The sequence below is a fragment of the Scyliorhinus torazame genome, chromosome 18 (assembly GCF_047496885.1).
Source record: "Scyliorhinus torazame isolate Kashiwa2021f chromosome 18, sScyTor2.1, whole genome shotgun sequence".
Taxonomy (NCBI): Eukaryota; Metazoa; Chordata; class Chondrichthyes; order Carcharhiniformes; family Scyliorhinidae; genus Scyliorhinus; species Scyliorhinus torazame.
In genome coordinates this window covers 153,332,819-153,358,671 of record NC_092724.1, presented here as the reverse complement: position 1 = coordinate 153,358,671, position 25,853 = coordinate 153,332,819, and the positions used below count along the sequence as shown (strand labels likewise).

Sequence of the window (25,853 nt, the reverse complement as noted above, 5' to 3'; positions counted from 1 at the left end):
CTGCACCGGCCTTTGGAAAGATCACCCTACTTAAGCCCACACCTCCATCCTATCCCCATAACCCAGTAACCCCACCTAACCTTTTTGGACACTAAGGGGCAATTTAGCATTGTCAATCCAACTAACCTGCACATCTTTGGACTGTGGGAGGAAACCGGAGCACCCGGAGGAAACCCACGCAGACACGGGGAGGACATGCAGACTCCACACAGGTAGTCACCTAAGCCGGGAATCGGGGTCCTGGAGTTGTGAAGCAACAGTGCTAACCACTGTGCTACCGTGCCTTCCCAAATTAAATCAGATTTGGAGATCTATCCAGTTTGTGTCGGAGAGTGACAGATAATGGGGTTTTTAATTGCAAGAACCTCCGTAATGCATTTCAGTATCTATTGGTTACTTGGAAAAACCTTCTTTTAGTGGATGTTTTTTCTTTCCTCGTAAAAAAAAGTAATCAAGGATCTAACCTCAGCAACACTGTCACATAGATATTTTCATCAGCAATGCTCTGTCCCCTGAGGCTAGAATTTCAATAAGTGCACAACATATAAATATTGCTACTGTTAAAAAAATGTGCAAATTTTGAAAGAAAGAAGAATAGAAAGAATGACTTCCGCGCATACATAATATCCTTCAGGCTCTCAGCCAAGATATCGGTGATCTCAGTATGGCTTCAATGAAGGAAAGATAAAGCTAGCCTTACGCCTTTCAAACTAAGGGGCTGGTTTAGCACAGGGCTAAATTGCTAGCTTTGAAAGCAGACCAAGGCAGGCCAGCAGCACGGTTCAATTCCCGTACCAGCCTCCCCGAACAGGCGCCGGAATTTGGCGACTAGGGGCTTTTCACAGTAACTTCATTTGAAGCCTACTTGTGACAATCAGCGATTTTCAAACAGAAACCAGTCAGTGTTTGATAAGCAGCTGGGCTCTACAGCTTTACAAGAAGACGGCTTACCCTAGCAGCACATTCAAGAACACACTCGACCTTATATGGTAAAACGTGCCTCTCGCAATACAGTCTTAATGTGACATGCACATCCAATTTATGCAAACTTCGAGTCAATACTTGAGTTGTGACAAACAACAAATACACACTTTGATGTTATTATTTCATTATCATTAGAAAATGCCCAATGGCTCGATTCATGATATGTTGTGATAGAAACACTACACCGTGTTAAATATGTTATCATTCTGCTTAAGGTTAGGTATGTGCCCTTTAAGTCTGTTGCACTCATGTGAATTTCACCGATCAGTCTGCTGTTTCAACATAGATGATAATAAAACAATCGTGCTCTGATTTCTGCTGAATTTTTAGAATTGTTATTTAGTCTCTTTGTGCAGACAGTTGATCCAACTGAAGCATACACAACAGTAACTTTCAACAGGGAGTGCTATCTGAGTATTGCTGAAAAAAGAGACATGTCGAAGCTTTTCATCTTGCACTCATCAGAACAATTCGCAAGAGCCCCAGTGCATGGGCAAGGGAACAAGCTACATATGCTAATACACAGGGCCCTGTTCTTTGCAGACAAAAGAAACACGCGCACACATTGTGCCTGTTTCAGCTGAACAAAATGAGTGGCAGCCATTTACTGATGCATTCCTCAGGGCAATGCCTTGACCAATCAGGGTCAAGCTGCCTGGTTTTCATTTCAAATGGTGCTTGGCAGTTATCTGTCAGTCACCATCAACTGGTGTATGGCAACGCTACTACCAAGCAAAGTCTGATTGCTAGCCAATTGACATTCCCTTCTCGTGCCGTATAGATTGTTGTTTTCCTTTTGCACTTTTATTCTTGTGAAGTGTCTTGACGAAAAACTTTGACATGTCTCTTTTTTCAGCAATATTCAAATTCTGTACTCTTTGGAATGGTATATATAGAAAAATAAATGTATGTATAGAAGGAACAAATTGCAGGATTATGTAGCAAGAGCAATTGTGTGGTACTAATTGGGCAAATCTTTAAAAATGATAATAATTTCTATGTCATGTCTGCATCGGTCAAAAAGATACTAGCCGCTCATTTTAATTCCACTTTCAGCACCTGGTCCATAGTTTTGCCAGTTACAGTACTTCAGATGCATATCGAGGAACCTTTTAAATGAGTTGAGTATTTCTGCCATAACCACCAATTCAGACAGTGAATCCAAAGTCCCACCAATCTCTGCTGAAGAGATTCTCCCTCACGTCCCTTCTAATCCTCCTGCCAATCGCCTTAAATCTATGCCCCCTGGTAACTGAACCTCTCAGCTCGGGGTAGTGTCCCTTGTAACTTGTTTGTCTTTCCTGTCTGTCCTGTCTAGGCGCCTCATGGTTTTGTACACCTCAATTGGGTTGCCTCCTCTGCTCGAAGGAAAGGAATCCTAACCTATCCAATCTCCCCTCACTGTTGCAATTTTCAAGCCCTGCCAATATTCTTGTAAATCTCCTTCGCACTTTCCCAGGGCAATTCTGTCCTTCCTGCAATGTGCTTACCAAAACTGTGCACAGAATTCCAGCTGTGACCTAACCAGAATTTTGTACAGTTCCATCGTTGCATCCCTGCTTTGTATTCAATACCTCGCCCAATAAAGAAAAGCATTCCATATGATTACTTGATAACCTTGTTTACTAAAGATCTTTATTGTCACAAGTAGGCTTACAGTGACACTGCAATGAAGTTACTGTGAAAAGCCCCATGTCGCCACATTCCGGCGCCTGTTCGGGTACACGGAGGGAGCATTCAGAATGTCCAAATTACCTAACAAGCACGGCTTTCGGGATCATGGGAGGAAACCAGAGCACAAGACACGGGAGGACGTGCAGACTCCGCACAGACAGTGACCCAAGCCAGGAATCAAGCCAGGAACCCTGGCGCTGTGAAGGCAGAGTGCTACCCACTGTGCTACCGTCCCGTCATCATATCAGCAGCACGGTTCAATTCCCGTAACAAACTCCCCGAACAGGCGCCGGAATGTGGCGACTAGGGGCTTTTCACAGTAACTTCATTTGAAGCCTGCTTGTGACAATAAGCGATTTTCATTTTTTTCATTAAAGCAACATGCGTGTGGAGGAATTTAACCATGTTGGTCAAAGATTTTGAATCAAAGCTTCAGATTTAACCATCAGCAATTATATCCGAATGATTTTACCTCCTACGAGCTGACTCTTAGCAAGAGTTCCAGGGCACCCTTCTCGGATTAAACATATTGGACATCGTATAACTTCAGAAAGGTGGCAGAATTTAAAACAAACATAGCGCAGCAGAACAGACAGAAAAGAGCTCAGCCACACAAACCACGGAATACTCCAGCCTCTGAAGAAGTCTGCAGAAGATTGTATCATTTTTTTATTAAAACGAAACAGGCGCAATATTCAAATTGTCTTTAAAGGATAAAACCTAAATTTCAGCATCTCCTGGGTCACCACTCTTTGTGAAGCACAAGATGGCTGCTGTAGAATCGGCAGAGGTTTCAAGAATAGTTGGCGAGTTCAAAAGTATATCAAATTTAAAGATTTATAATTAAAATACAGTTATAACTAGATTGGGGTTGGCTGCACGGCTACGCCAACAGCGCAGATTCAATTCCTGTCCGAGCTGAGTTTATCCACTAAGGCCCCACCTCCTCAGCCTCGCCCCTCGCCTGAGGTGCAGTGACCCTCAGGTTAAATCACTACCAATCGACTCTCTCTCAAAAGAGAAAAGCAGCCCATGGTCCTCGAGGGCTGTGGCGACTTTCAATTTCATAGCCCAACTATTTGAGCCAGTATTTCTTTAGGGGTGAACGGATTTTCAAGCACATTAAACAAAACTGGAAGTTGCAGAAAGTCTTGCAAATTGCATCGAGTGTAGACTGAAACTGGCCATTCTGCCCAAATGGTCGGTGCTGGTGCCTATACTCTGCACAAGCCTTCTCCCATTCTACATCATGCACTTTTATCAGAACACCCTTCTATTACTGTCACCCTCACCTTCGGATCTAGCCTCCCCTGAAATTAGTCTATGCCATTAACCTCCGCACTTCATGTGGAAGCAAACTCAAAGGCATGTTGAGCTGGATCCTCCGCTTCGCCGGCAGTGGAAATGCCGTTTGGCAATGCTTTATTACATAAATTCAGCGCTGTTTTGTTCTTCACAAAACAGCACATCAAATCTTGCCGGTGAAAATCGAGTTGAAGTTTTCGACAAAATGCGTCCGTCTGATCTGTGTATCGTATCTGAGCGTAAAATTCCAACTTGCCATTCAGTCTCAGCCAGGCATAAAGTCCTCTTAATGATCTCTGTGTGGTGATATGCATCACTGTAAATACACAAGGGGTTAATGTAAATACACTAAGACTAAGTAAACACTAGGGGGAGCACCAGAGACATCATGACATACAGCTAATGAACACATAGAATAGGACACGACCAATGGGCAGTCAAGACACCCAGAGGTGACAGTACCACAAGGGGGCAACCCATATAAAAGGACAGGGCACACATGCTCTTTCTCTTTCCACAGGCAACACTCCGAGAGAAGGACTGGGGCAGATCAGAAGCATCACACCCACCGCATGGCTTAGAGCAGACTGGTTAGTTAGACTGAGTTACTATAGCAAGATTAGCAGGAGAGTCGAACTCAAGTAGGAGAATTGTTAACTGTTCAATAAATGTGTTAAACCTATCTCCAAGTCTGAACCTTCCTTTGTCAGAGTATACATCAAGGAAGCAGCTTATGCTACATGAAGAAGCAGAACACAACATCTGGTGTTTACTTAGTCTTAGTGTATTTACATTAACTCCTTGTGTATTTACAGTGATGCATATCACCACACTTTGGAGCTCGCTCACAGCCAAACTGCAGAGAGCAGCGGGTTTGAGGATTCCAATTCATTTACGTGCATTTTTTTGTTGAGTGTTTTCTTTAATCCAGACGCTGAATTAATGATTGCACAAGGGGGTGAAATATAACATTGACTTTTAATTTAAATTTAAAGTCTCCAGAAATTCAAACATAATAATTTGGGCAAACAAGGCGCCCAATTATCACAACTGTACAACTTCTGAAAAATTGCATGAAAGTATTATTTGATTTTTAGCATGGTTTTTCATTGCCGGTTTACACCAAGGGAATTCTCATAGGCTGGATGGCCTCCGTTGTGCTCTTTTATTTCCAGCATAAGATGCCAAAGGTGTTAAGTTATGGTGGGGGAGGTAGGGGGGGGGGGGAGGGTACAGAACCAGGAGGTCATAGTTTGAGGATAAGGAGTAAAACTTTTAGGACTGAGATGAGGAGAAATGTCTTCACCCAGAGAGCGGTGAATCTGTGGAATTCACTACCACAGAAAGTAGTTGAGGCCAAAACTTTGTGTAATTTCAAGAAGGAATTAGATAAAGCTTTTGGGGCTCAAGGGATCAAGGGATATGGGGGGAAGGCGCGGTCAGCCATGATCAGAATGAATGGGTGAGCAGGCTCGAAGGACCGAACGGCCTCCTCCGGCTTCTATTTTCCACGTAAATCAGGGACTGCTTTAAAACACCTGTGTTGTCTATCATTTAAATTTAATGTTCTGCTGAAATACCGTGTCTCGTTTCTGCTTTAGCCAGCCAAATCACAGAAGATGGCCTCTTCAAACTTCAACGCACACGTAAAGCAGGTTGCTCATGCTATGGGCAGCAGCCTGACAGACCACGACATTTCCCTCATGCCCAGTGAACTGCGGCTCAGAGGTAAAACCATCAATCACCCTCGGCCTTGCCATTGCTGTCGGCTGATGATGATTACGAATTAAAACGCTGCTGCTAGTATCTGTCCCGTCACGCGGAATTTGAAACCAAAGCTGGACATGTTCGCGTGAACCAAAGTCCAAATCGAAATCTGGACCACGTTGTGCAAATTCTTCCTTTAATTAGCTTTGATCCGAGGTAACACCCGGTAACTGCGCTTACCTGGATCAGCCAGCAGGTGTCAGCCCAAGCCTGAGCTACAATGATGTGAAAGCTTTGGCTTTTCTCATTCCTCAATTCGCAACCTGTAGCTCGGGACCGGCATGGTGGTCAATGTCGTGAAATTGCACACTTGCCCACCGACATTCCCACCCCCAAAACGGGAGCAAGATTTCTGTCCATAGAGCCAGGACTGCAGGTTGCTGGATGCAGGACAATAAGGATCTCCTGGGGTGGAGTGGGGGATGGGAGGAGTGGGAGGGGGGCGGGAATCGCATTGACGATCTGAACCTTACCACTATGACCTGATCCAAACAATTGCTTGGTTCAATCAACCTGACCAAAGGTCAACCAGTGCCAGATGCTCAGTTTCTGTTGATCATTTAAGCTCTGTCCTCTCTCCACCAGGCCCATTTAATTACCACAAATTCTTTGAGTACATGGAAACCTTCAAAAAATCAGGTCAGCTTGACGAAACAATTCGGAAAGCGTTCGAAACGCTGGATAAGGACAAGAGTGGCTACATCGAATGGAATGAAATGAAGTAAGAGTTTCTCTCATTTTTGATGTTGCTAAAATACAAACCAACAGTTTTTTTTCTCTTGCCAAAGCACGTCTTCAAACTGAGGCACGAGACAGAGAGTGAGAGAAAATTAGAGGGAAAAGCTCGGGTGGAGAGGCAGCACGGTAGCACAGTGGTTAGCACAATTGCTTCACAGCTCCAGGGTCCCAGGTTCGATTCCGGCTTGGGTCACTGTCTGTGCAGAGTCTGCACATTCTCCCCGTGTGTGCGTGGGTTTCCTCCGGGTGCTCCGGTTTCCTCCCACAGTCCAAAGATGTGCAGGTTAGGTGGATTCGCCATGCTAAATTGCCCTAAGTGTCCAAAATTGCCCTTAGTGTTGGGTGGGATTACTGGGTTGTGGGGATAGGGTGGAGGTGTTGACCTTGGTTGACCTTGCTCTTTCCAAGAGCCGGTGCAGACTCGATGGGCCGAATGGCCTCCTTCTGCACTGTAAATTCTATGATTCTATGCGAGAGAGATGGGTGATGTTTTCTGAAATTAGGGGGAGACTATAGTGTTGAGGTATGGTGGTCCAAAGGGGTGAGTTACAGACCGATGTGGAAGCTGTGCATGTAATAACTTGCACATTTATATAGAACCTTTAACATAGTCAAACATCCCAAGGTGCCTCACAGGAATGTTATCAAACAAAGTTTGACACCAAGCCACTTGAGGAGATATTCGGATGGCTGAAAGGGGGAGGTTTTCAGGAGAGTCTTAAGAGAGGCGAGAATGACTGGGGTCGCAGAGGGGCTCAGGGCAGGAATTCCAGACATTAGGGCCCAGGCAGCTGAAGGCATGGCTGCTGGTAGGAGAGCAATTGTAATCGGGCTGCGTCAGAGGCCAAGGAAATGCCAGTATTGGAAGAGTGCGAGCTATGGGTGGGGGAAAAATGGTTGAAGGAGGTCGCCAGGGTTGACTGGGGAGAGACCATGGAGGGATTTATGTATGGCCAAGGATTGCAACACCAATTCGCTGGGGTATGGTGAACCAGTGCAACTTGGCAAGAGTTGGAGAGTGCTGTTTGAGCCTTTTGTGCAGGTGAGCATGAGGGTTCGCAGTGCGGTTACTGAGTCGAGACTAATGGGCTGGAAGAGAGGAAGATGGCTGGGAGAATGCCAGTTGGTTGTGTGGTGGTGGTGGGAACTGAATAACACAGGGGGGCTTAGCAATGAGTTATTTTACTCAGAGAACCCTGTGATATAATCCCAACCAGCAGCTGGAGGCCGGGGAGTTCTTTTTCTAAAATGTCATTCACAAACCTGACTGCAATCAAACTGCAGCCTCTACAGAGAGTGACTGGAATAATAGTCAGTATTTCTCATCATGGTTGAAGTGACTGGCCTGTACTTAACATGGATCAGTAGGCATCTACTGGCGTGTTATGCACTCTGGGATAACACAGGCTGCAACTGGATGCAGCTTTAACCAAAAAATACTCCAGACCTTGAAGTTAGTTCAATCTGATTTATTGAACCAGTAGCACAGTTAGCACAAGAGGTGAGATATAACATTGGCTTTTTATTTCAGTTAAAGTCTGCAGGAGACCCAATCGATAGTCATTATTGACAATAAAGACCCTCCTTTACCACACCTATACAATTGCACAGGATTGGCAGAACCCCACCTTCTTCTCTATTTGGGACCCAACCTGGGCCACCATTTATAGCTTCTTGCCAACTCCTTCATTCTAACTGCACCGGGACGGCCCACAAGCAGCCGCTCCATAAACACGGCAGCAAGGTTCATCTAAAACCTCATGTACCAGATGTTTTCACCGCAGAGAGTATGGACAGTGACATGCCCGACTTGAGGATTACAACTGCCGAAATTAGGGTATTTGTTACAACAGGAGCATCCACACAAACAGAGCCAGTTCCTCAGTTGGTCTTGCCAGATAGATGTAACATCGACCAAAGTACCAGAAGAGACTCCTAGTAACCCTAAGAGCAAAGTTCCTGAACGGCGTTTTCTGCCAAAACGAGACAGACGTCCATCTAAGAGACTGTCTTATTAATGTACATATGTATCCGTAACATAACAATGTTAGTTATGGCATACTGTGTTGGATCTGTGTCAAAGTGTTTGATTAAGTAAAAATGCCGTGGACACTAAACAAGCAAAAAGGGAGGGGTGTCATGTATCAGAGTAATACCATTGGCTGGTGTAATGTTACGTGTTATGCAATTACATCATTCGAACATTTTGTGGCCTTTTGGTGTGTTCACCATTGTGCCCTGTTTGAACAGCATCTTATAATAAACCCCTTGCACTATGTTACCCAAACTCAACGTGTGTCACCTCTGATTCTTTCTCTTTACGGCTACAACAAAGAGTGTGACATATATTCAACCTCACTCATTGTGTTTGAGCCTGTTGTGAAACAAATCACTGATAATATGGTTAAGATAGTACTTCAGCCTTGCATGTCCTTCATATTTGAGTGACATGTTGTTTTGTTGGATGCCTCCTCAGCATATTCAGCAGCTGTCTTCCCTCATCGGCAGCTCCTTACAAGCGTAGGCTAACCTACATGCACAGGGTATAATCAAAAAGTCAAACTTTAATCAAATATTATTGAGCTATTATCTACGCAAGTAGTTAGAAACTAGACAACTGGCCGAGAAGCATCAGAGGCTCATTAAGGCACGTGCTCACGACTGGCTGTTTATTTTTCATTGCTACTAAATTGCTTGTACTTCCATAAGGTTTCACGATGAATGAATCTGATGTCAGCACGCTGACCAATTATTGCCTGCACAAAGGTTGTAGCGGAGGTAAATGTCTCAATGCAGCGCAGGGTTGGCAGAACCAATGTGTGTTCCAATGATTTTGTTAGGGTTTTGTTCATTACCGTTGTCGTGTTGGGTGTTCCGATATACAAACGAACCAACACGGTTGTAGATGGTTCAACTCTGTTTTATTATTCTGTATAATAACAACTGTTAACTTCTGGCTGTGGTTCGTACTTCACCAGCTAACCTGTGGACCCAGCCCTAGAACTATCTTAGAGAGGCACTCAGCACATGGTGTATGTCTGAGTGGCACGCTGTGAGCTCTGTGCTCTGAGCTATCTCCTGGTGGAATGAGCGGGAACTGTGGTGTTCCCTGTTTTATAGTGCGTGTGACCTCACTGGTGATTGGCTGTGATGTTGCGTGTGTGTTGATTGGTCCGTCGACCTGTCCATCAGTGTGTGTGTGTGATTGCACCATGATATGTTAATGTGGATATCATGACATCCCCCCCTTTTCACAAGAATATGTGCCTACATGGTAATAAATATTGGTGTGTACTGAGTGCGGCTGAGTATGTGTGTGCAATATTTACAACATGTACATGAGGCTAAACTATATACATAGGAAGGTGTCAGGTGCAACAGAGCAACAAGGTTGTACCACAAACAAAACAAGTGCAATCATCAAATATCGAAAAAGAACTCCTGGAACGACAAGAAAGAAACACGTTAACATTGTTGCACAACAATTCAGTGAGTCCAATGTGCAAACAGGCTCATAAGTCCAGCCTAGTAGGTGGGCAACGAATTCGGGTTGGCCGCCTCAAGGGTGGGTCAGGATCCATCGGCTGAGGAATGGGCCTGACCACGGGCGATAGAGGAATAGGCAGAGTGGCAGGAAGCTCCACGAAGTCGACATCAGGGACAACAGGAGGGCGTGGCACCGGTGCATGATCATGTAGCGAGCGCGGAAGCAGCCAAAGGGCCCGCCGATTACGCCGGCGAATGGAGCCATCAGGCATGCGAACCAGGAACGAGCGGGGAGCCACACGGCGGAGAACCTCGGCAGTTGCCGACCAGCCACCCTCTGGTAGGTGTATGCGGACGTTGTCTCCAGGCGCCAAGGCAGGAAGATCAGTTGCCCGAATGTCATGTGCCACCTTCTGCTGAGCACGCTGCTGTCGCATCCTTTGCAGTACTGGAGCATGGTCGGGTTTAGGAACATGAATGGACGGTACAGTGGTCCTGAGGGCGCGACCCATCAACAGCTGGGCTGGCGAGAGGCCTGTGGACAGTGGGGCCGAGCGATAGGCCAGCAGGGCTAAACAGATCCGGCATCAGCAGCCTTGCAGAGGAGCCGCTTCACGATATGGACGCCCTTTTCCGCCTTGCCATTCGACTGGGGATGCAAAGGGCTGGACGTCACGTGTGTGAAGTCGCATGAAGAGGCAAAAGACCATTCTTGGCTCGCAAAACAGGGCCCGTTGTCCGACATGATGGTAAGCGGAATGCCATGGCGAGCGAAGGTTTCTTTACATGCCCTGATTACAGCTGATGATGTCAAGTCGTGCAGGCGTATGACCTCTGGATAATTGGAAAAATAGTCAATTATGATGACGTAGCCCCTGCCGAGCGCATGAAAAAGGTCCACACCCACCTTTGCCCAGGGGGACGTTACCAACTCATGGGGCATCTCAGGGGGTTGCGCCGGCTGAAACCTTTGGCAGGTGGGGCAGTTGAGCACCATGTTGGCGATGTCGTCGCTGATGCCCGACCAGTACACAGCTTCTCGGGTCCTCCGCCTGCACTTTTCAACCCCGAGATGGCCTTCGTGCAATTGTTCGAGGACAAGCCGGTGCATGCTGTGTGGGATCACAATCCGGTCCAACTTTAGGAGGACACCATCAATGACGGCCAAGTCGTCCCAGATATTGTAGAATTGTGGGCACTGCCCCTTGAGCCACCCTTCTGTCATGCGGCGCATCACACGTTGTAGAAGGGGGTCAGCCGCAGTCTCACGGCGAATGTGGGCCAGACTTGCATTAGTAGCTGGCAGATTGGCCGATGTGAAGGCTACATGTGCGTCGACCTGTCAGACGAACCCCCCCCCCCCCCGATTCGGGCAGTGTGCTCACTGCTCCTGACAGGGCATCCGCGATGATGAGGTCCTTTCCCGGGGTGTAGACCAGTTGGAAGTCGTACCTCCGGAGCTTGAGCAGAATGCGCTGGAGGCAAGGGGTCATCTCATTGAGGTCCTTTTGTTTGATGCTGACCAGGGGGCGATGGTCGGTCTCCACGGTGAACTGAGGAAGACCATACACATATTCGTGGAATTTATCTATGCCGGTCAACAAACCCAGGCACTCCTTCTCAATCTGCGCATAGCACTGTTCTATGGAGGTCATGGCCCGCGAGGCATAGGCGACCGGGGCCCATGATGCAGTGTCGTCCCGTTGCAGGAGTGCCGCCCCAATGCCGGACTGGCTGGCATCAGTCGAGATCTTTGTATCTCGAGTAGTGTCGAAGAACGCCAATACCGGGGCGGTGGTGAGCTTGATCTTGAGCTCCTCCCATTCCTTCTGATGTGCGAGAAGCCACTGGAACTCCGTAGTCTTCTTCACTATGTGGCGAAGAGGTGTTGTGTGGGAGGCAAGGTTGGGAATAAACTTCCCCAGGAAGTTGACCATCCCAAGAAAGCTTAGCATTGCCTTCTTGTCTGCCGGCTGCGGCATGGCTGCGATAGCTGTCACTTTGTCAGTATCCGGCCGCACCCCTGACCGGGATACGTGGCCCCCAGAAACTTCAGCTCAGTTCGCCCAAAAGAACACTTGGCTCGGTTGAGGCGCAGGCCGTGTTCTCGTATCCGAGCAAAGACGCGCTGGAGACGACTGATGTGCTCCCGTGGTGTGGTGGACCAGATGATGACGTTGTCAACATAGACGCGCACCCCTTCGATGCCCTTCATCATCTGTTCCATGATTCGATGAAACACCTTGGATGCCGAGATGATGCCAAACGGCATCCTATTGTAGCAGTATCTGCCAAAGGGAGTGTTGAAAATACACAGCTTCCTGCTGGACTGATCCAGCTGAAACTGGCAAAAGCCCTTTGAGGCATCAAGCTTGGTAAAAATTTTAGCCCAGGCCATTTCGCTCGTGATTTCTTCCCGTTTGGGTATGGGGTAGTGTTGCCTCATGATGTTGTTGTTCAGGTCTTTCGGGTCGATGCAGATCCGGAGCTCGCCAGAGGGATTTTTTACGCAGACCATGGAGCTGACCCATGGCGTGGGCTCCGTGACCCGGGAAAGCACTCCTTGGTCCTGCAGATCCTGCAGCTGCTGCTTGAGGTGGTCTTTGAGTGGTGCTGGGACTCTACGAGGTGCGTGAATGACCAGGGTAGCGTCCGATTTGAGCCGTATTCTGTAAGTGTAGGGCAGTGTGCCCATGCCCTCAAAAACCTGCTGGTTGTGAGCGAGGAGCGAGTGGAGCTGCGCCCTAAAGTCTGCGTCCGGGAAATCGGACGTGCCTTCTGGAGACAGAGTGTGTACCCGCTGAACGAGGTGGAGGATCTTGCACATCTGTGTGCCTAGCAGAGAATCCTTCGAGGATCCAACTATCTCAAAAGACAGTGTGGCTGTGTATGAATTGTGTGCAACCTCGAGCTGGCAAGACCCCATGGCCGGGATAACATTCCCGTTGTAATCAACCAGCTGACAGTGGGATGGCCGAATCGGTGGTTTGACCGTCAAGGTGTGGAAGGCTGACCATGCAATGAGATTGGCGGAGGCACCAGTGTCTAAACGGAATGTGATTGGTGATCGGTTGACCGTTAGGGTGGCACACCGTTCATCACCCGGATTAACGCTGTGCACTGGCATCGGCTGGTGGGTCCTACTTGGGGACATCCGATTTCAGTCTATTACCGCAATGCGGAAGGCTTCCCGGTCATCGGTATCACCGGTCTGTACGTTGTCAGGGTATGACTCGGTGTATGTGGGCTGAATGGCCCGCACGTCCCTGCGAGGCTGGCGGAATTGCGGAGCGTTGGCAGGTTGAGCTGCTCGACAGCAGGCAGCGTAGTGGCCCATCTTGCCACAGCGGAGGCATTGTCGAGTTTTGGCTGGACATTGCCGCTTTAAGTGTGCGGATCCACAGTTGCCGCACGTCGTGACGTCATGGCGTTCGTTGCGCCACCGTGCCTGCGAAATTCGGTCCTGCATAGAGCTCGCCTGCGCATCACGTCCCTCTGCACCGACGTCCCCTCTTTTGGCGCGTACAAGCGCGGGAGGCCTCGGAAAGCGCGCAAAATGGCCGCCCTCGTCCGGGCCAGGGGCCGGGAGGAACTCGGTCGCCTGGACCCGCTCGGTCTCGTAGGACCCCTGCCGTGCCGATTCGGCCGCCTGGAATTGGGAGTACTTGCTGGTCGCGTTTTCATGGAGGACGCAGGTTTCGATGGTGGTGGCTAGGGTGAGGCTCTTTATTTTGAGGAGCTGCTGGCGTAGGGTGTCCGAGGTGACCCCAAAAACTATCTGGTCCCGAATCATGGAATCGGAGGTGGCCTCATAGCCGCAGGATTGCGCGAGGATACGGGGGGGGGTGTCAAAAAGGATTGAAAAGGCTCATCCTTACCCTGCAGGCGCTGCTGGAAGAGGTACCTCTCGAAGTTCTCATTCACTTCGACGCTGAAGTGTTCCTCAAGTTTTAGAAGGACCGTCTTGTACTTCGTCTTGTCCTCGCCTTCCGCGAATGCCAGGGAGTTGTAGATGTGGATGGCATGTTGCCCTGCCGTGGAGAGGAGGAGGGCGATCTTCCTGGTGTCCGATGCATTCTCCCTGTCTGTGGCTTCTAGGAAGAGCTGGAAGTGCTGTTTAAACAGCTTCCAGTTGGCGCCGAGATTTCCAGCGATTTGGAGCGGCTGCGGTGGGCTGATGGTGTCCATGGCGCAGGATGGCGGATCTCTGAAGAGGTGCAGTAGGTGTCAAAGTCGCTGGCGAGTTTCCAAACCTGGTATCATGTCATGTCGGGTGTTCCGATATACAAACGAACCAACACAGTTGTAGATGGTACAACTCTGTTTTATTATTCTGTATAATAACAACTGTTAACTTCTGGCTGTGGTTCGTACTTCACCAGTTAACCTGTGGACCCAGCCCTAGCACTATCTTAGAGAGGCACTCAGCACATGGTGTATGTCTGAGTGGCACGCTGTGAGCTCTGTGCTCTGAGCTATCTCCTGGTGGAATGAGCGGGAACTGTGGTGTTCCCTGTTTTATAGTGCGTGTGATCTCACTGGTGATTGGCTGTGATGTTGCGTGTGTGTTGATTGGTCCATCGACCTGTCCATCAGCGTGTGTGTGTGATTGCACCATGATATGTTCATATGGATATCATGACAACCAGAATTGTTTGGTCAGGGTGGAGCGGTGGAGGAGTAGAAAACTGTTCGGGTCAAAGATTCCTTCTGAGGTTCGGCACTTAAATAGGGTTGGGCCTTCTCAAAGGAATTCACTAACAGTCCTGAAGTCTGATACCTTCCTGCTATGGGAATCTTATATTTTCAAGCCACAGCTGTACAAACATAACATAGATAGGAACTGAAACAGATGTAGGCCACTTAACCCCTTGAGTCTGTTCTGTCGTTCAATGCAATCGTGCTTTACCTCCAACCCAACTCCACATACTTACTTGTCTTTGCCCCGCATCCCTTAATATTTCTGACTAAAAAAATTCTAGGAATGTCAGGTTTTAAAATCATTCAGCCAGCATCAAATGCCACTAGTGGACGAGAGTTTCAAATTTCTACCACATGAAGCAGAGTTTCCTACTTTCATGCCTGAAAATCTAGCTTTAACTCTTAGACTATCCCTGTCAAACCCACAAGAAATCAGTCTTTCACATTAGTGAATGGAAGATCTTTCTGCTGTGTGATGAAAGATGCATTCAGGCATTCATAAGTCGTGAAACACTTGGATAGCAACAAGTGCTTTTAACGCAATGTCTCCGTGACTACTTTCCACTTATAACAATGTTTGGCATGCGATTCAGTAGATAGCGCACCCGCCCTTCTGAATCAGAGCATTGAGAGCTTATTTCCCACTCCAGGAATGCTGGAGAACACAATCTCGGCCAACGCCCCAGTGCTGGGGGAGCACTGCGCTGTCGGTGGTGCCATCGTTCACAAGAGATTCTAAGTAAGGTCCCTTTTGAGCCTGTCCTGAGGTGGATATAATATAGTCCATGGCACACTTCGAAGGCTTATGTTAACAGGGGAATTTTCCCCAATTGCTAACATTTGTCCCCCAACCAAGTGATTCGACTGGTCACTTTATTCATCGGGGGGGGGGGGAGGGAGCTTGTTGTACACAGATTGGCTGCTCAGTTTCCCCACATTCCAGTGGCTTCCAAAGTTCTTCTTTGGCTATAAAACACTTTGGCATGAATAGCACTACACCCATACAGTGAAATTCTTACTACACAATGGATCATAATTTAAGCCTACCTTTCAGGTCCATCTGACCACCCCCCGCCACCCCCCCCCCCCCCCCCCCCCCCCCCCCCCCCCGCCACTCGAGACATTAACTCTGTTTCTCTCTCCATAGACCCCACCAGGCCCGCTGAGCTGATCCAGCATTTTTCATTTTTATTTCAGATTTCCAGCATCCTCAGTGTTTTGCTTTGATATTTTAAGTCTTTATCTGCAACACAAGATATTTTAAGTCTTATCTCGCCCACAAATGCACCGAATCAACAAAATTGAATTGAGAAAGTTGTTTCTTGGAAAATATGAATGCTTTTGACCTGTCCCCCACCTGGATGAGTACAAAAGACCTTTGCTTATCACCTGTTGTGTTGCAGGTACATCCTGTCGACAATTCCCACCAATGTTCCCATTGTCCCACTGTCAGATGAAGAAGCTGACGCCATGCTCCAAGCTGCAGACATAGATGGAGACGGAAGAATTAACTACAAAGGTATGATTTACAACTTGGCAGAATTATGCTGGCGTCTCCAAAAATTAAAGCTCAACCTGGCTGATATGAGCATCAAAATACTGTGGGCCGATTCCCCAAAACAGGAACAAAGTCCCCGAGGGAGCGCGTTTAGTCGCGTGTTTCCCGGCACTCGCAGTGCCGAGAAGCACGTGGCTATTCAACGCGACTCACGTTGTACAAGGGGCCTGATCGGGGCACGCGCGGCCGAGGCCGGGCACAGCCCCGTTGAGCAGTGGGGAGCTCCGCCGCCGGAACTTGCCGCTGTAGCGAGAGCTCAGGGTGCCATTTAAAAATGGCGTCCCGATCTCCGAGGCCCTGGAAACAATCCCCAACCTCCCCCCAGCCCGAACGCAATATGGGAGGGTCCCCGGCCCCCCGCCCTATAATATTTGATATGCTGCATGTTTCACTATTTGTATTAATATCTGTTCACTTGGCCTAATGTCTCCATAGAATCCCTGCAGTGCAGAAGGAGGCAATTTGGCCCATCGAGTGCCAATCTGCGAAAGAGCATCCCACTTAGGCCCACTCCCCCGTCCTATCCCCATAACCCCAGCCCCCCTCCTAACCCCATAACCCCAACTAACCTGCATACCTTGGGACACTAAGAGGCAATTTAGCATGGCCAATCTACCAAACCTGCACATTTTTGGACTGTGGGAGGAAACCGGAGCACCCGGAGGAAACCCACACCGACACGGGGAGAAAGTGCAGACTCCGCACAGACAGTCACCCAAGGCTGGAATTGAACCCTGGGACCTGGCGCTGTGAGGCAGTAGTGCTAACCACTGTGCCGCCGTGCCAACCTTGGCTCGGTCTTAATTTTTGTTTGGTTATACTCCCATGAAGCAACTGACAGCCCAATGCAATGGCAATAAGGAGGATCCAGGTTCCAGATGATAAATAAAATACAACAACCATTCACCTTAGCCGGAACAAGTCTAAGGTTTGGGCTGTAAACCCTGAACGTGCCAACAGAGATTTACAATGTGTCATAGCACACAAAACCATTGATCCTGAACAGATCCTAGAAGAGTACAAGGATGAATTTAGAGAGTTGGGATCTCTACCAGGAGAATATCATCTTGAAGCAGACAAGAGTGGAAGACCAATTCAGCCTCTGTCAGAGTTCCAGCTGCCCTCAAGCCAAACCTAAAAAACAATCAGAAGAGCTGGAAAAGATAGGAGTAATCAAGAAAGTTACAACTCCCACAGACTGGAACAGCAGCATGGTAACAGTGAAACATCCTGGAAAGCTGCCCCATGTGCTTCGACCCAAAGTATCTAAATAAAGTGCTGAAGTGATCTCACCACCCCATGCCAATCATCAAAGGAATCTTGCAATCACCTGCTAGGGCAAAGATTTTTACTATCCTAGAGGCAAAGGATGAGATGGCAGCTAGCCCCTTTAATAGGCTGACCCCTTTAACAGTCATTCCTTGAGGGAGGGGGGGGGGGGGTTACGTGACCTGCTCGTCCAATCAGGGACGGGTGCGCGAATTCGCTGGGACAAATCTCAACATGTTCCGGTGAATTCCCAACTCCTGAGGATCCAGTACTTGTGAAGGGTTTTGGTAATGGACAAAAATGGGATCCAGACGTTGCGGTGGCCAGAATAGGGCTGGTGTTCTGTGATGTTAAAATTCATGACAAGATTTTTAAAAAGCATGCAGATCACTTGCGTGGGCGAAAGAAATCCCAAGAACCAATGCTATGACCTGATCCATTCGTGGGTCTGGATTCATCCTTGTTGTAAATGTAATAACTTCCAGAATTGGCTTCACCTGTTAACTTATAAGAAACAATGATTTATTCCAACTATTGACAACTATTTATAAAATGCTTTAAAATAGTCTTTAAGGGGATAGCCCCTTAAAGGGACTAGATACCACATCAGAACCAGAAGAGGAATCACGATTCATTTAATAGTGCAAGAGCATTCGTGATAGAGGATCTTGTGTTTGTGAAAGATTTTGGTAATGGTCCAGTTTGGATTCCAGGAGTTGCTATGACCACAATACGATCGGTGTCCGATGAGGTTAAAGTGCAGGATAAGATTATAAAGAAGCAAATAGATCACTTGCTTGGGCGAGAGCCATCCGAAGAGCCAGTGCTGTGTGTGACCTGCTCCAGTTGTGTCAGCAGAAAGCGTTGTGGGTTGCCCAAAGAGTGAACTGTCGAATCAGCCAGTAACAGGCCAGGAAACAGGAAGGTGAAACGTCGATACAAAAAGGGAGCCCTTGTGAAATAAGACCAACAGTAACTACCTCAAGAGAAGAGATTTAAAGGGGGAGGGATGTAGTAGCAGGACATTCTCTGAGGGAGGGGGTCATGTGAACCGTTAAACCAGTGAGGGGGAAGTTGGGATTTGGGCTGTGTTGGGACATGTTCCAACAGTTGGACCCTTGCGCTGAGTATAAAAAGACCGTTTTAAAGCACTTAGTTGTTTGTAGTTGTAATAAATCATTGTTTCTTGTAAGTTAACTGGTGGAGCCCCTTCCTGAAGTTATTACAGATGGTTACTGACAAGTGAAGCTGGATGAAAGCCTCAGCTTTCTAATGATGTTCTGGATGTCATTCAGGAGATATAGAGAGTTGTGCGTGCCATTTGGCATTTCCACGGCTCCAGTGCAGAAAACATGAGACCGTCAGCGATCTTTCCGAGAAGAAACCATAGTGGATGATCTGCTCGTCTATGAATGTGGAGACACAATGGAAGAAGCCATCGATGGCCATGACCAGAATGTAATGTAATTGCTGGGGGAGAGCTCACTAGTGAACCTGAACAAGAAAAAATTGCAACTGAAGCTGCCGGAGGTCAAACACTTGGGGCACATTTGACAGTAAACCTCTCCGCCCAGATCCTGGCAAGGCAAGAGCTTCAGTAGCAATGCAACAGTCAACAGAGGTGAAAGCACTTCAATGATTTGTTGGATTTGTGAACTATTGAGCAAAATCTTTGCCCAATTTCATATTGGAGTGAACCATTCTACAAACACTGCCAAGGAGGTGCACTGATGACATGAAGATTGGCGGAGGTGCTGATAGTGCCGTGGATTGTCAGAGGTCACAACAGGATATAGGTAGATTGGGGACTTGAGCACAGAAATGGCAGATGGAGTTTAATCCGGACAAATGCGAGGTGCTGCATTTTGGATGATCAAATCTCGGTATGAATTATACTGTAAATGGCAGAACCCTCAGGAACATTAACATACAGAGGGATCTGGGCGTGCAGGTCCACAGTTCCCTAAAAGTGGCAACACAGGTGGCCAAGGTGATTAAGAAGGCATTTGGCATGCTTGCCTTCATCAGCCGTGGCACTGACTACAGGAGTTGGGAAATCATGTTGCAGCTATATAAAACCTTGGTTAGGCCGCACTTGGAGGATTGCATGCAGTTCTGGTCACCACATTATCAGGAGGATGTGGAAGCTTTGGAGAGAGTGCAAAGAAGGTTCTCCAGGATGTTGCCTGGTCTCAAGCATGTTGGCTATGAGAAGAGGTTGAATAAACTACGATTGTTTTCACTGGAAAGACGGAGGCTGAGGGGAGACCTGATAGAGGTCTACAAAATTATGAGAGGCACAGACAGGGTGGATAGTCAGAGGCGTTTTCCAAGGGTGAAAGCGTCAATTACAAGTGGAGTCCAACCAGAAACTACTTCAAACCATTTTTCTCAAAGCATTACTATCTGCCCTGAAGCATCTGCAAAGAATGTCACATCCAGATGTGTCATACAAACAAGATAAACAGGTATACATCGCAGACATGCTGTCGAGAGCAGTTCTCATCCATGAAGAAAGTAAGGTTGCTCCAACAGAATGTGAAATTTTTCAAATTCAACATGAAGGTGAAAGGGGAAAGTTTAAGGGAGATGTGCGGGGTAAGTTTTTCACACAGAGTGTTGGTGCCTGGAACGTGCTGCCAGAGGATGTGGTGGAAGCAGGCACATGAGCAACATTTAAGAGGCATCTGGGTGGGTACATGAATCGGGAGGAAATAGAGGAATAGGAGGAATAAGGACCAGAAGGTTTTGGGTGCAGAACAAGAAGCAGTGTTCACTAAAATCAAATAACTATTGGCAACGAGTGCTGAAGTACAATGAAACCACCTTTCAGTGTGACGTCTTGGAGCAACCCCAATACAGTGAGGACAACCAGTCACATTTTCTTCCTGGGCATCAACACAAACGGAACGCCTCTCCGCTCAGATTGAGGAACATGTGCCTGGATAGTGTTCTTGCTCGTGAGAATTTTTCATCGGTGCCTGTTTCCAAGAGTGGAGTCCGACCACAAGCTACTTCAAACCATTTTTCTCAAACCATCACTATCTGCCCTAAAGCACCTGCAAAGATTGTCACTTAGCTTACAGAGATTTCACCTGGATGTGACATACACGCAAGGTAAACAGGTGTACATCGCAGGCATGCTGTCGAGAACAGTTTCTCCCCCATGAAGAAAGTAAGGTGACTCCAACAGAATGTGAAATCTTTCAGATTCAACGTGAAGCAACAGCTCAACATTCTCTGGATGGCATCAACCCAGCAGAAATGTTGAATCTGACAGACAGGCGCTTTGCCTGAGAGCATCACAGGCATACCCGTGGGCACATTGAGATGAATTGACAGCCCAAGGTGGCATCTTGTAAGGAGATGGGAGGAGAGGTGCTGAAATGCATCCATGCAAGTCGTCAAGGAATTGAATCAAGTCTGAGGAATGGCAAGGGAAGTGATTTACACGCCAAACATAAGCAATTAAATTAAAAGACCACATTGACCAATGCGGTGCATGTAACAAGTACCAAGCTAAATAGGCTAGAAAGCTGTTGATGATACATGACATCCCAAACAGACCATGGTTAAAGCTGGGAGAAGGCCTCTTCATTATAGTAGGAACTGACTATCTTGTTACTGTAGACTATTAGTCTGACTACTGGAAGTTAGATGCGTTGACTCCAACGACAGCAGGAGAAATAGAAGCAAACACAGAAATTACTGGACAATCTCAGCAGGTCTGACAGCATCGGTGGAGAGAGTAGAAGAATGCCTGAAAGCCCCCTTCAGTCATTATGACATTCCAGACATTGTGATGAGGCACAATGGCCTTCAGTTCATGAGTGAAGACTTTAGCTACTTCACAAGGAATTGGGAAATTCAACGCTACACATAATCTCTGCATTATCCCCAGGTGAATGGAAGGGCTGAGGTAGCAATGAAAATCACCGAAGGAAGATCAAGAAATTGAGCAAATCTAGCACAGACCTATACAAGGCAATCATTGAGCAGAGAAACCCACTGACTGAAGGCATGGAAAATAGTGCAGTCCAAAGACTAATGGCATGCCATGCACAAACGATTCGCCCAACAGTAAAGGTTTACTGAAACCAGGAAAGGTAACAGGTGTGAGTGAAAAAAATCACGGTCAAACGACAGAAAGTCAAATTTCATTTTGACAAGACTGCTAAACCATTGCCGGAGCTGCGCATTGGAGAGCCAGTCATGGTACAAACCTCTACCGTTCTCAACAGGAGTCACCCACATGGTAACTTGGGACTTGGATCGTACGCCGTGGAAGTAAGCAACCAAATAGGCTGGTGCAACTGCAGGCCTATACGCGCAACTGATGAAGCTGTTCCTTCATTGCGGTCGGCCAGTCTGGAAGAATGGATCGCATCAGCCACACTGAGTACAGAACTACCATCAATCCAAGAGATCCACATGTCCCCAACAACAACAGTTGCCGTGACAACGCGTGTCATGACAACGGCATTGCCCAGACAAGGAACATCACCCAGAGGAACAGCCAATGGCAAAGCGCACGCATGCCATAAAAGAGCACAGCTTAAGAACCATGTATGCAATACAGGTGCAGGGACTGACAGGTAGCACAAAGAGTTGTCAACGCATGAGAACACTGGGCGTATAATGTGTAACCTGGGTAACTCACCGTTACACATGATCGTACATGCAAATGTGCTGTCTGTTCGTTATGATGTCTTGGATTAAAAATGCCACATTACTACATGCCCTATCTGGCTTGCTGTAGTCATGTGGCCTCTGCCATGAGGGAATCACTCTGTAAGCAGCCATATTAAAATAAGTTCAGGAAACACTTTTTGGCCTAGAAAACCCGTAATCTTTGAGCTCGAAACACTATTTGGAATGTTGAGCTCCAAAATGGTACCTCTGGGATTAAATCAGCATTATACTCAGATTAACGTCTGATCTATCCATACGTCTAGTAGACATTCAATACTCCCGCACTAATATGGCATCCAAAAGTGATTTGCTTGAAAATAAAACGTGTGCATTCCGCAGATGCCAGTTTGGACATTAATGAAGTCCTGTGGCATTGGAATAATGGGTACCACCAACCCAGATTTTACTCCGTATATATTTTAATATTAGCAACCCATTTAGCTCAATATTATCCAACTAGCTTACATATATAATAATTTATTTGTGCCTACTGTCACAGTACAATGCCTGGAATTCCACAACAACGTATATTTATGAAGTGTATTTTGGAAATGTTGTGAATTTAAAAAAGGTATATTTTTATAGCGCACTATGGGGCTGGAACCTGTGGGAAGCCCCTGGGAGGGATGTTTTAACATAAAATGTAAAAATATATTGTATATATAAACTGCAATTGTACATTTTGTGAGTGCCACTTAATGTCCTACGTGGTCATACTGTTATGTAATGCACTTGCACAAGCTTTGTGAATAAAGTATAACTTTTGAAAACAAAATTGAGGCCGCATGGCTGATGATAAAAACCCTTCAGCTATACACGAATGAGGATGTACAATTGAAATGGAGGCTGTGTGAGTTTTCTATTCATTTTATATTCTTTCTTCCAGAATTTGAAGCTATGGTTAAAGAAGAAAAGATGCCCAGGAAAAAGTAGAAACAAGAATTCAAAATGTCCACTATTAAGGAGTGAAGCTGTGTATGGCGAGGAGTTTTGCATTGATTGGGGTGTTGTTAAGCTTCTGCATTCCCTTCAAAACCCCATTTCACCCAGCTAAATCTTACAGGAATTAGATAATAGAGACAATAATTAAGCTGACCAGATTCCGCAGTAGTTGTAATCAATAAATCCCTAAGACTCAACAGTTGCTGAGGATGCCTTGGGTTCTAGCTCAGTCCACCATTGCAAATCCCACTCCCATCCCCTCTGAACACATCCACCCAAAACACCCAGCTGTTGTTCGCCCGAGAACAACAAAAAAACAAATTGGCACTCCGGTGCAGCACTGACGGAGTGCTGTACTGTCAGGGATGCCACCTTTCAGGTGAGGCTTTAAGCTGAGGGCCCACCTGCTCTGGTGGGTGTAAATGATCCCGTGGCACCATTTTGGAAGAAGAGCAATGGAGTGAGTTGTCCCTGGTGTCCTGGCCAATATTTTAATCCCTCAATCAACCACCACAAATGGACCGATTATCTTGTCATGGTCACATTGCCGTTTGTGAGAGTGTGCTGTGTGCAAATTGGCTGCCATGTTTCCCACCTTGCGACAGTGGCTGCACTAAAGTACTTTATTGACTGTAAAGCACTTTGAGACAGCCGGCGATCTTGAAAAAATACTATGAATGTAAGCCTTTCTTTTCCTGGAGAGGGGAACCACTATGCAAATTAAAGAGGAAATAATGACTTTAAAAATGTTTTGTAGTTCTCGAGTAAGACAACCTGGAGCAGAATGGACGAAACCGGTTCAGCCCAACTGGAGCAAAGCAAGATTGGCCACTTGGAATGATGGGGGACATGTTCATTGCTGTAATCTGCTGACAGTGCAATGAATGTGCTCTGAAAACATACAGTCTAAGAGCTGGGCCATCACTGCCGCTTTCTGCTTTGCTCGTACACCCACGCTATGGCTGTGTGTTTGTAAATGAACCTGCAGGGGAGCGGATATGCGCAAACTCCTCCAACCTCAACCACTTCCCATTTCTTCCCCACTGCTTTTTAACGAGATCACTCACCAAACTTTGCCACCCTGAAACCTCCACAATTTGTATGAATTACTTTTTGTTCTTGAGAACGTCCCCACTTCCTGAATGAATAAAACCACCTTGTTTGCTACCGGCAGTAAGTGGACTCGTCCTTGGTGCAACGTCAATTTGTTGTAAGACGGAATTTATGGAAGGTTGCACGGTCGACTTCCCAACCTCAAAGACCACCTTAACAGTTGCCACATTAGAACTCTTTCAGTGTTCTACCAATCCACTGAATGGGTGCATTTCAAACCACATTAACTTTGAAAGAACAATCCGTGTCTTGATATGATTGATCTGTACTGCATTAGGAATCCCAAACAGTGAACTTAGAAATGATCTAAAAGTTGCAAATCATTGTAATGTACATTATGTTCAGATCATTTAGTTGCAGACCATTTGTTTTCAACCTTTCTGCTTTGTCAAAAGTCAGTAATTAAATTACTGAGGCCTGCAAACTTGATTACCTGCAAAGACTCGCATTCAAAATATCATCTTGCATCATTGACTTTGTCTATTTTGTTTCCGACATTTCCGCAAAGAGTGCGAAGAGAGCCAGGAGTTTACAGGAAGTGTAGCTGACTGGGAGCAGAGTCGGAGGGCGGAGATCTAGTTAGTCCACACAGCAGCTATATTCTGTAAGGTAAGAGGGGATGGAGGCTAGGCCAGTTACATGCTCCTCCTGTAGGATGTGGGTGGTGAGGGATACCACCGGTGTCCCCACTGACTATACCTGCGGGAAGTGCACCCAACTTCAGCTCCTCAAAGACCGTGTTAGGGAACTGGAGCTGAAGCTGGATGAACTTCGGATCATCCGGGAGGCAGAGGGGGTGATTGAGAAGAGTTACAGGGAGGTAACCACACCCAAGGTACAGGACAAGGATAGCTGGGTTACAGTCAGGGGGAAAAAAACAAACAGGCAGACAGTGCAGGGATCCCTCGTGGCCGTTCCCCTTCAAAACAAGTATACCGTTTTGGATGCTGTTGGGGGGGATGACCTACCGGGGGAAGGCCCTAGCGGCCAGGTCTCTGGCACTGAGTCTGGCTCTGGGGCTCAGAAGGGAAGGGGGGAGAATAGAAAAGCAATAGTTGTAGGAGATTCAATGGTTAGGGGAATAGATAGGAGATTCTGTGGTCGCGAGCGAGACTCCCGGAAGGTATGTTGCCTCCCGGGTGCCAGGGCCAGGGATGTCTCGGATCGTGTCTTCAGGATCCTTAAGGGGGAGGGGGAGCAGCCAGAAGTCGTGGTGCACATTGGTACCAACGACATAGGTAGGAAAAGGGGTGTGGAGGTAATAAACAAGTTTAGGGAATTAGGCTGGAAGTTGAAAGCCAGGACAGACAGAGTTGTCATCTCTGGTTTGTTGCCAGTGCCACGTGATAGCGAGGCTAGGAATAGAGAGAGAGTGCAGTTGAACACGTGGCTGCAGGAATGGTGTAGGAGGGAGGGCTTCAGGTATTTGGATAATTGGAGCGCATTCTGGGGAAGGTGGGACCTGTACAAGCAGGACGGGTTGCACCTGAACCAGAGGGGCACCAATATCCTGGGAGGGAGGTTTGCTAGTACTCTTCGGGAGGGTTTAAACTAATTTGGCAGGGGAATGGGAACCGGATTTGTAGTCCAGCAACTAAGGTAGCCGATATTCAGGGCGCCAAAG

General features: G+C 47.2%; 1 protein-coding gene across 1 annotated transcript in view; it reads left to right on the top strand.

The window, feature by feature from the left end:
* Positions 1 to 24,658, top strand: part of LOC140395629 (parvalbumin-like EF-hand-containing protein) — a 30,159-nt gene extending 5,501 nt beyond the window's left edge. The window contains exons 2-5 of the mRNA XM_072483632.1: positions 5,565 to 5,691; positions 6,316 to 6,451; positions 16,059 to 16,174; positions 23,061 to 24,658. Of these exons, the coding sequence (XP_072339733.1) occupies positions 5,583 to 5,691; positions 6,316 to 6,451; positions 16,059 to 16,174; positions 23,061 to 23,107 (408 nt within the window). The 5' untranslated portion in view covers positions 5,565 to 5,582 and the 3' untranslated portion in view covers positions 23,108 to 24,658. The remainder of the gene's footprint in view (positions 1 to 5,564; positions 5,692 to 6,315; positions 6,452 to 16,058; positions 16,175 to 23,060) is intronic.
* Positions 24,659 to 25,853: the final 1,195 nt, after the last annotated feature.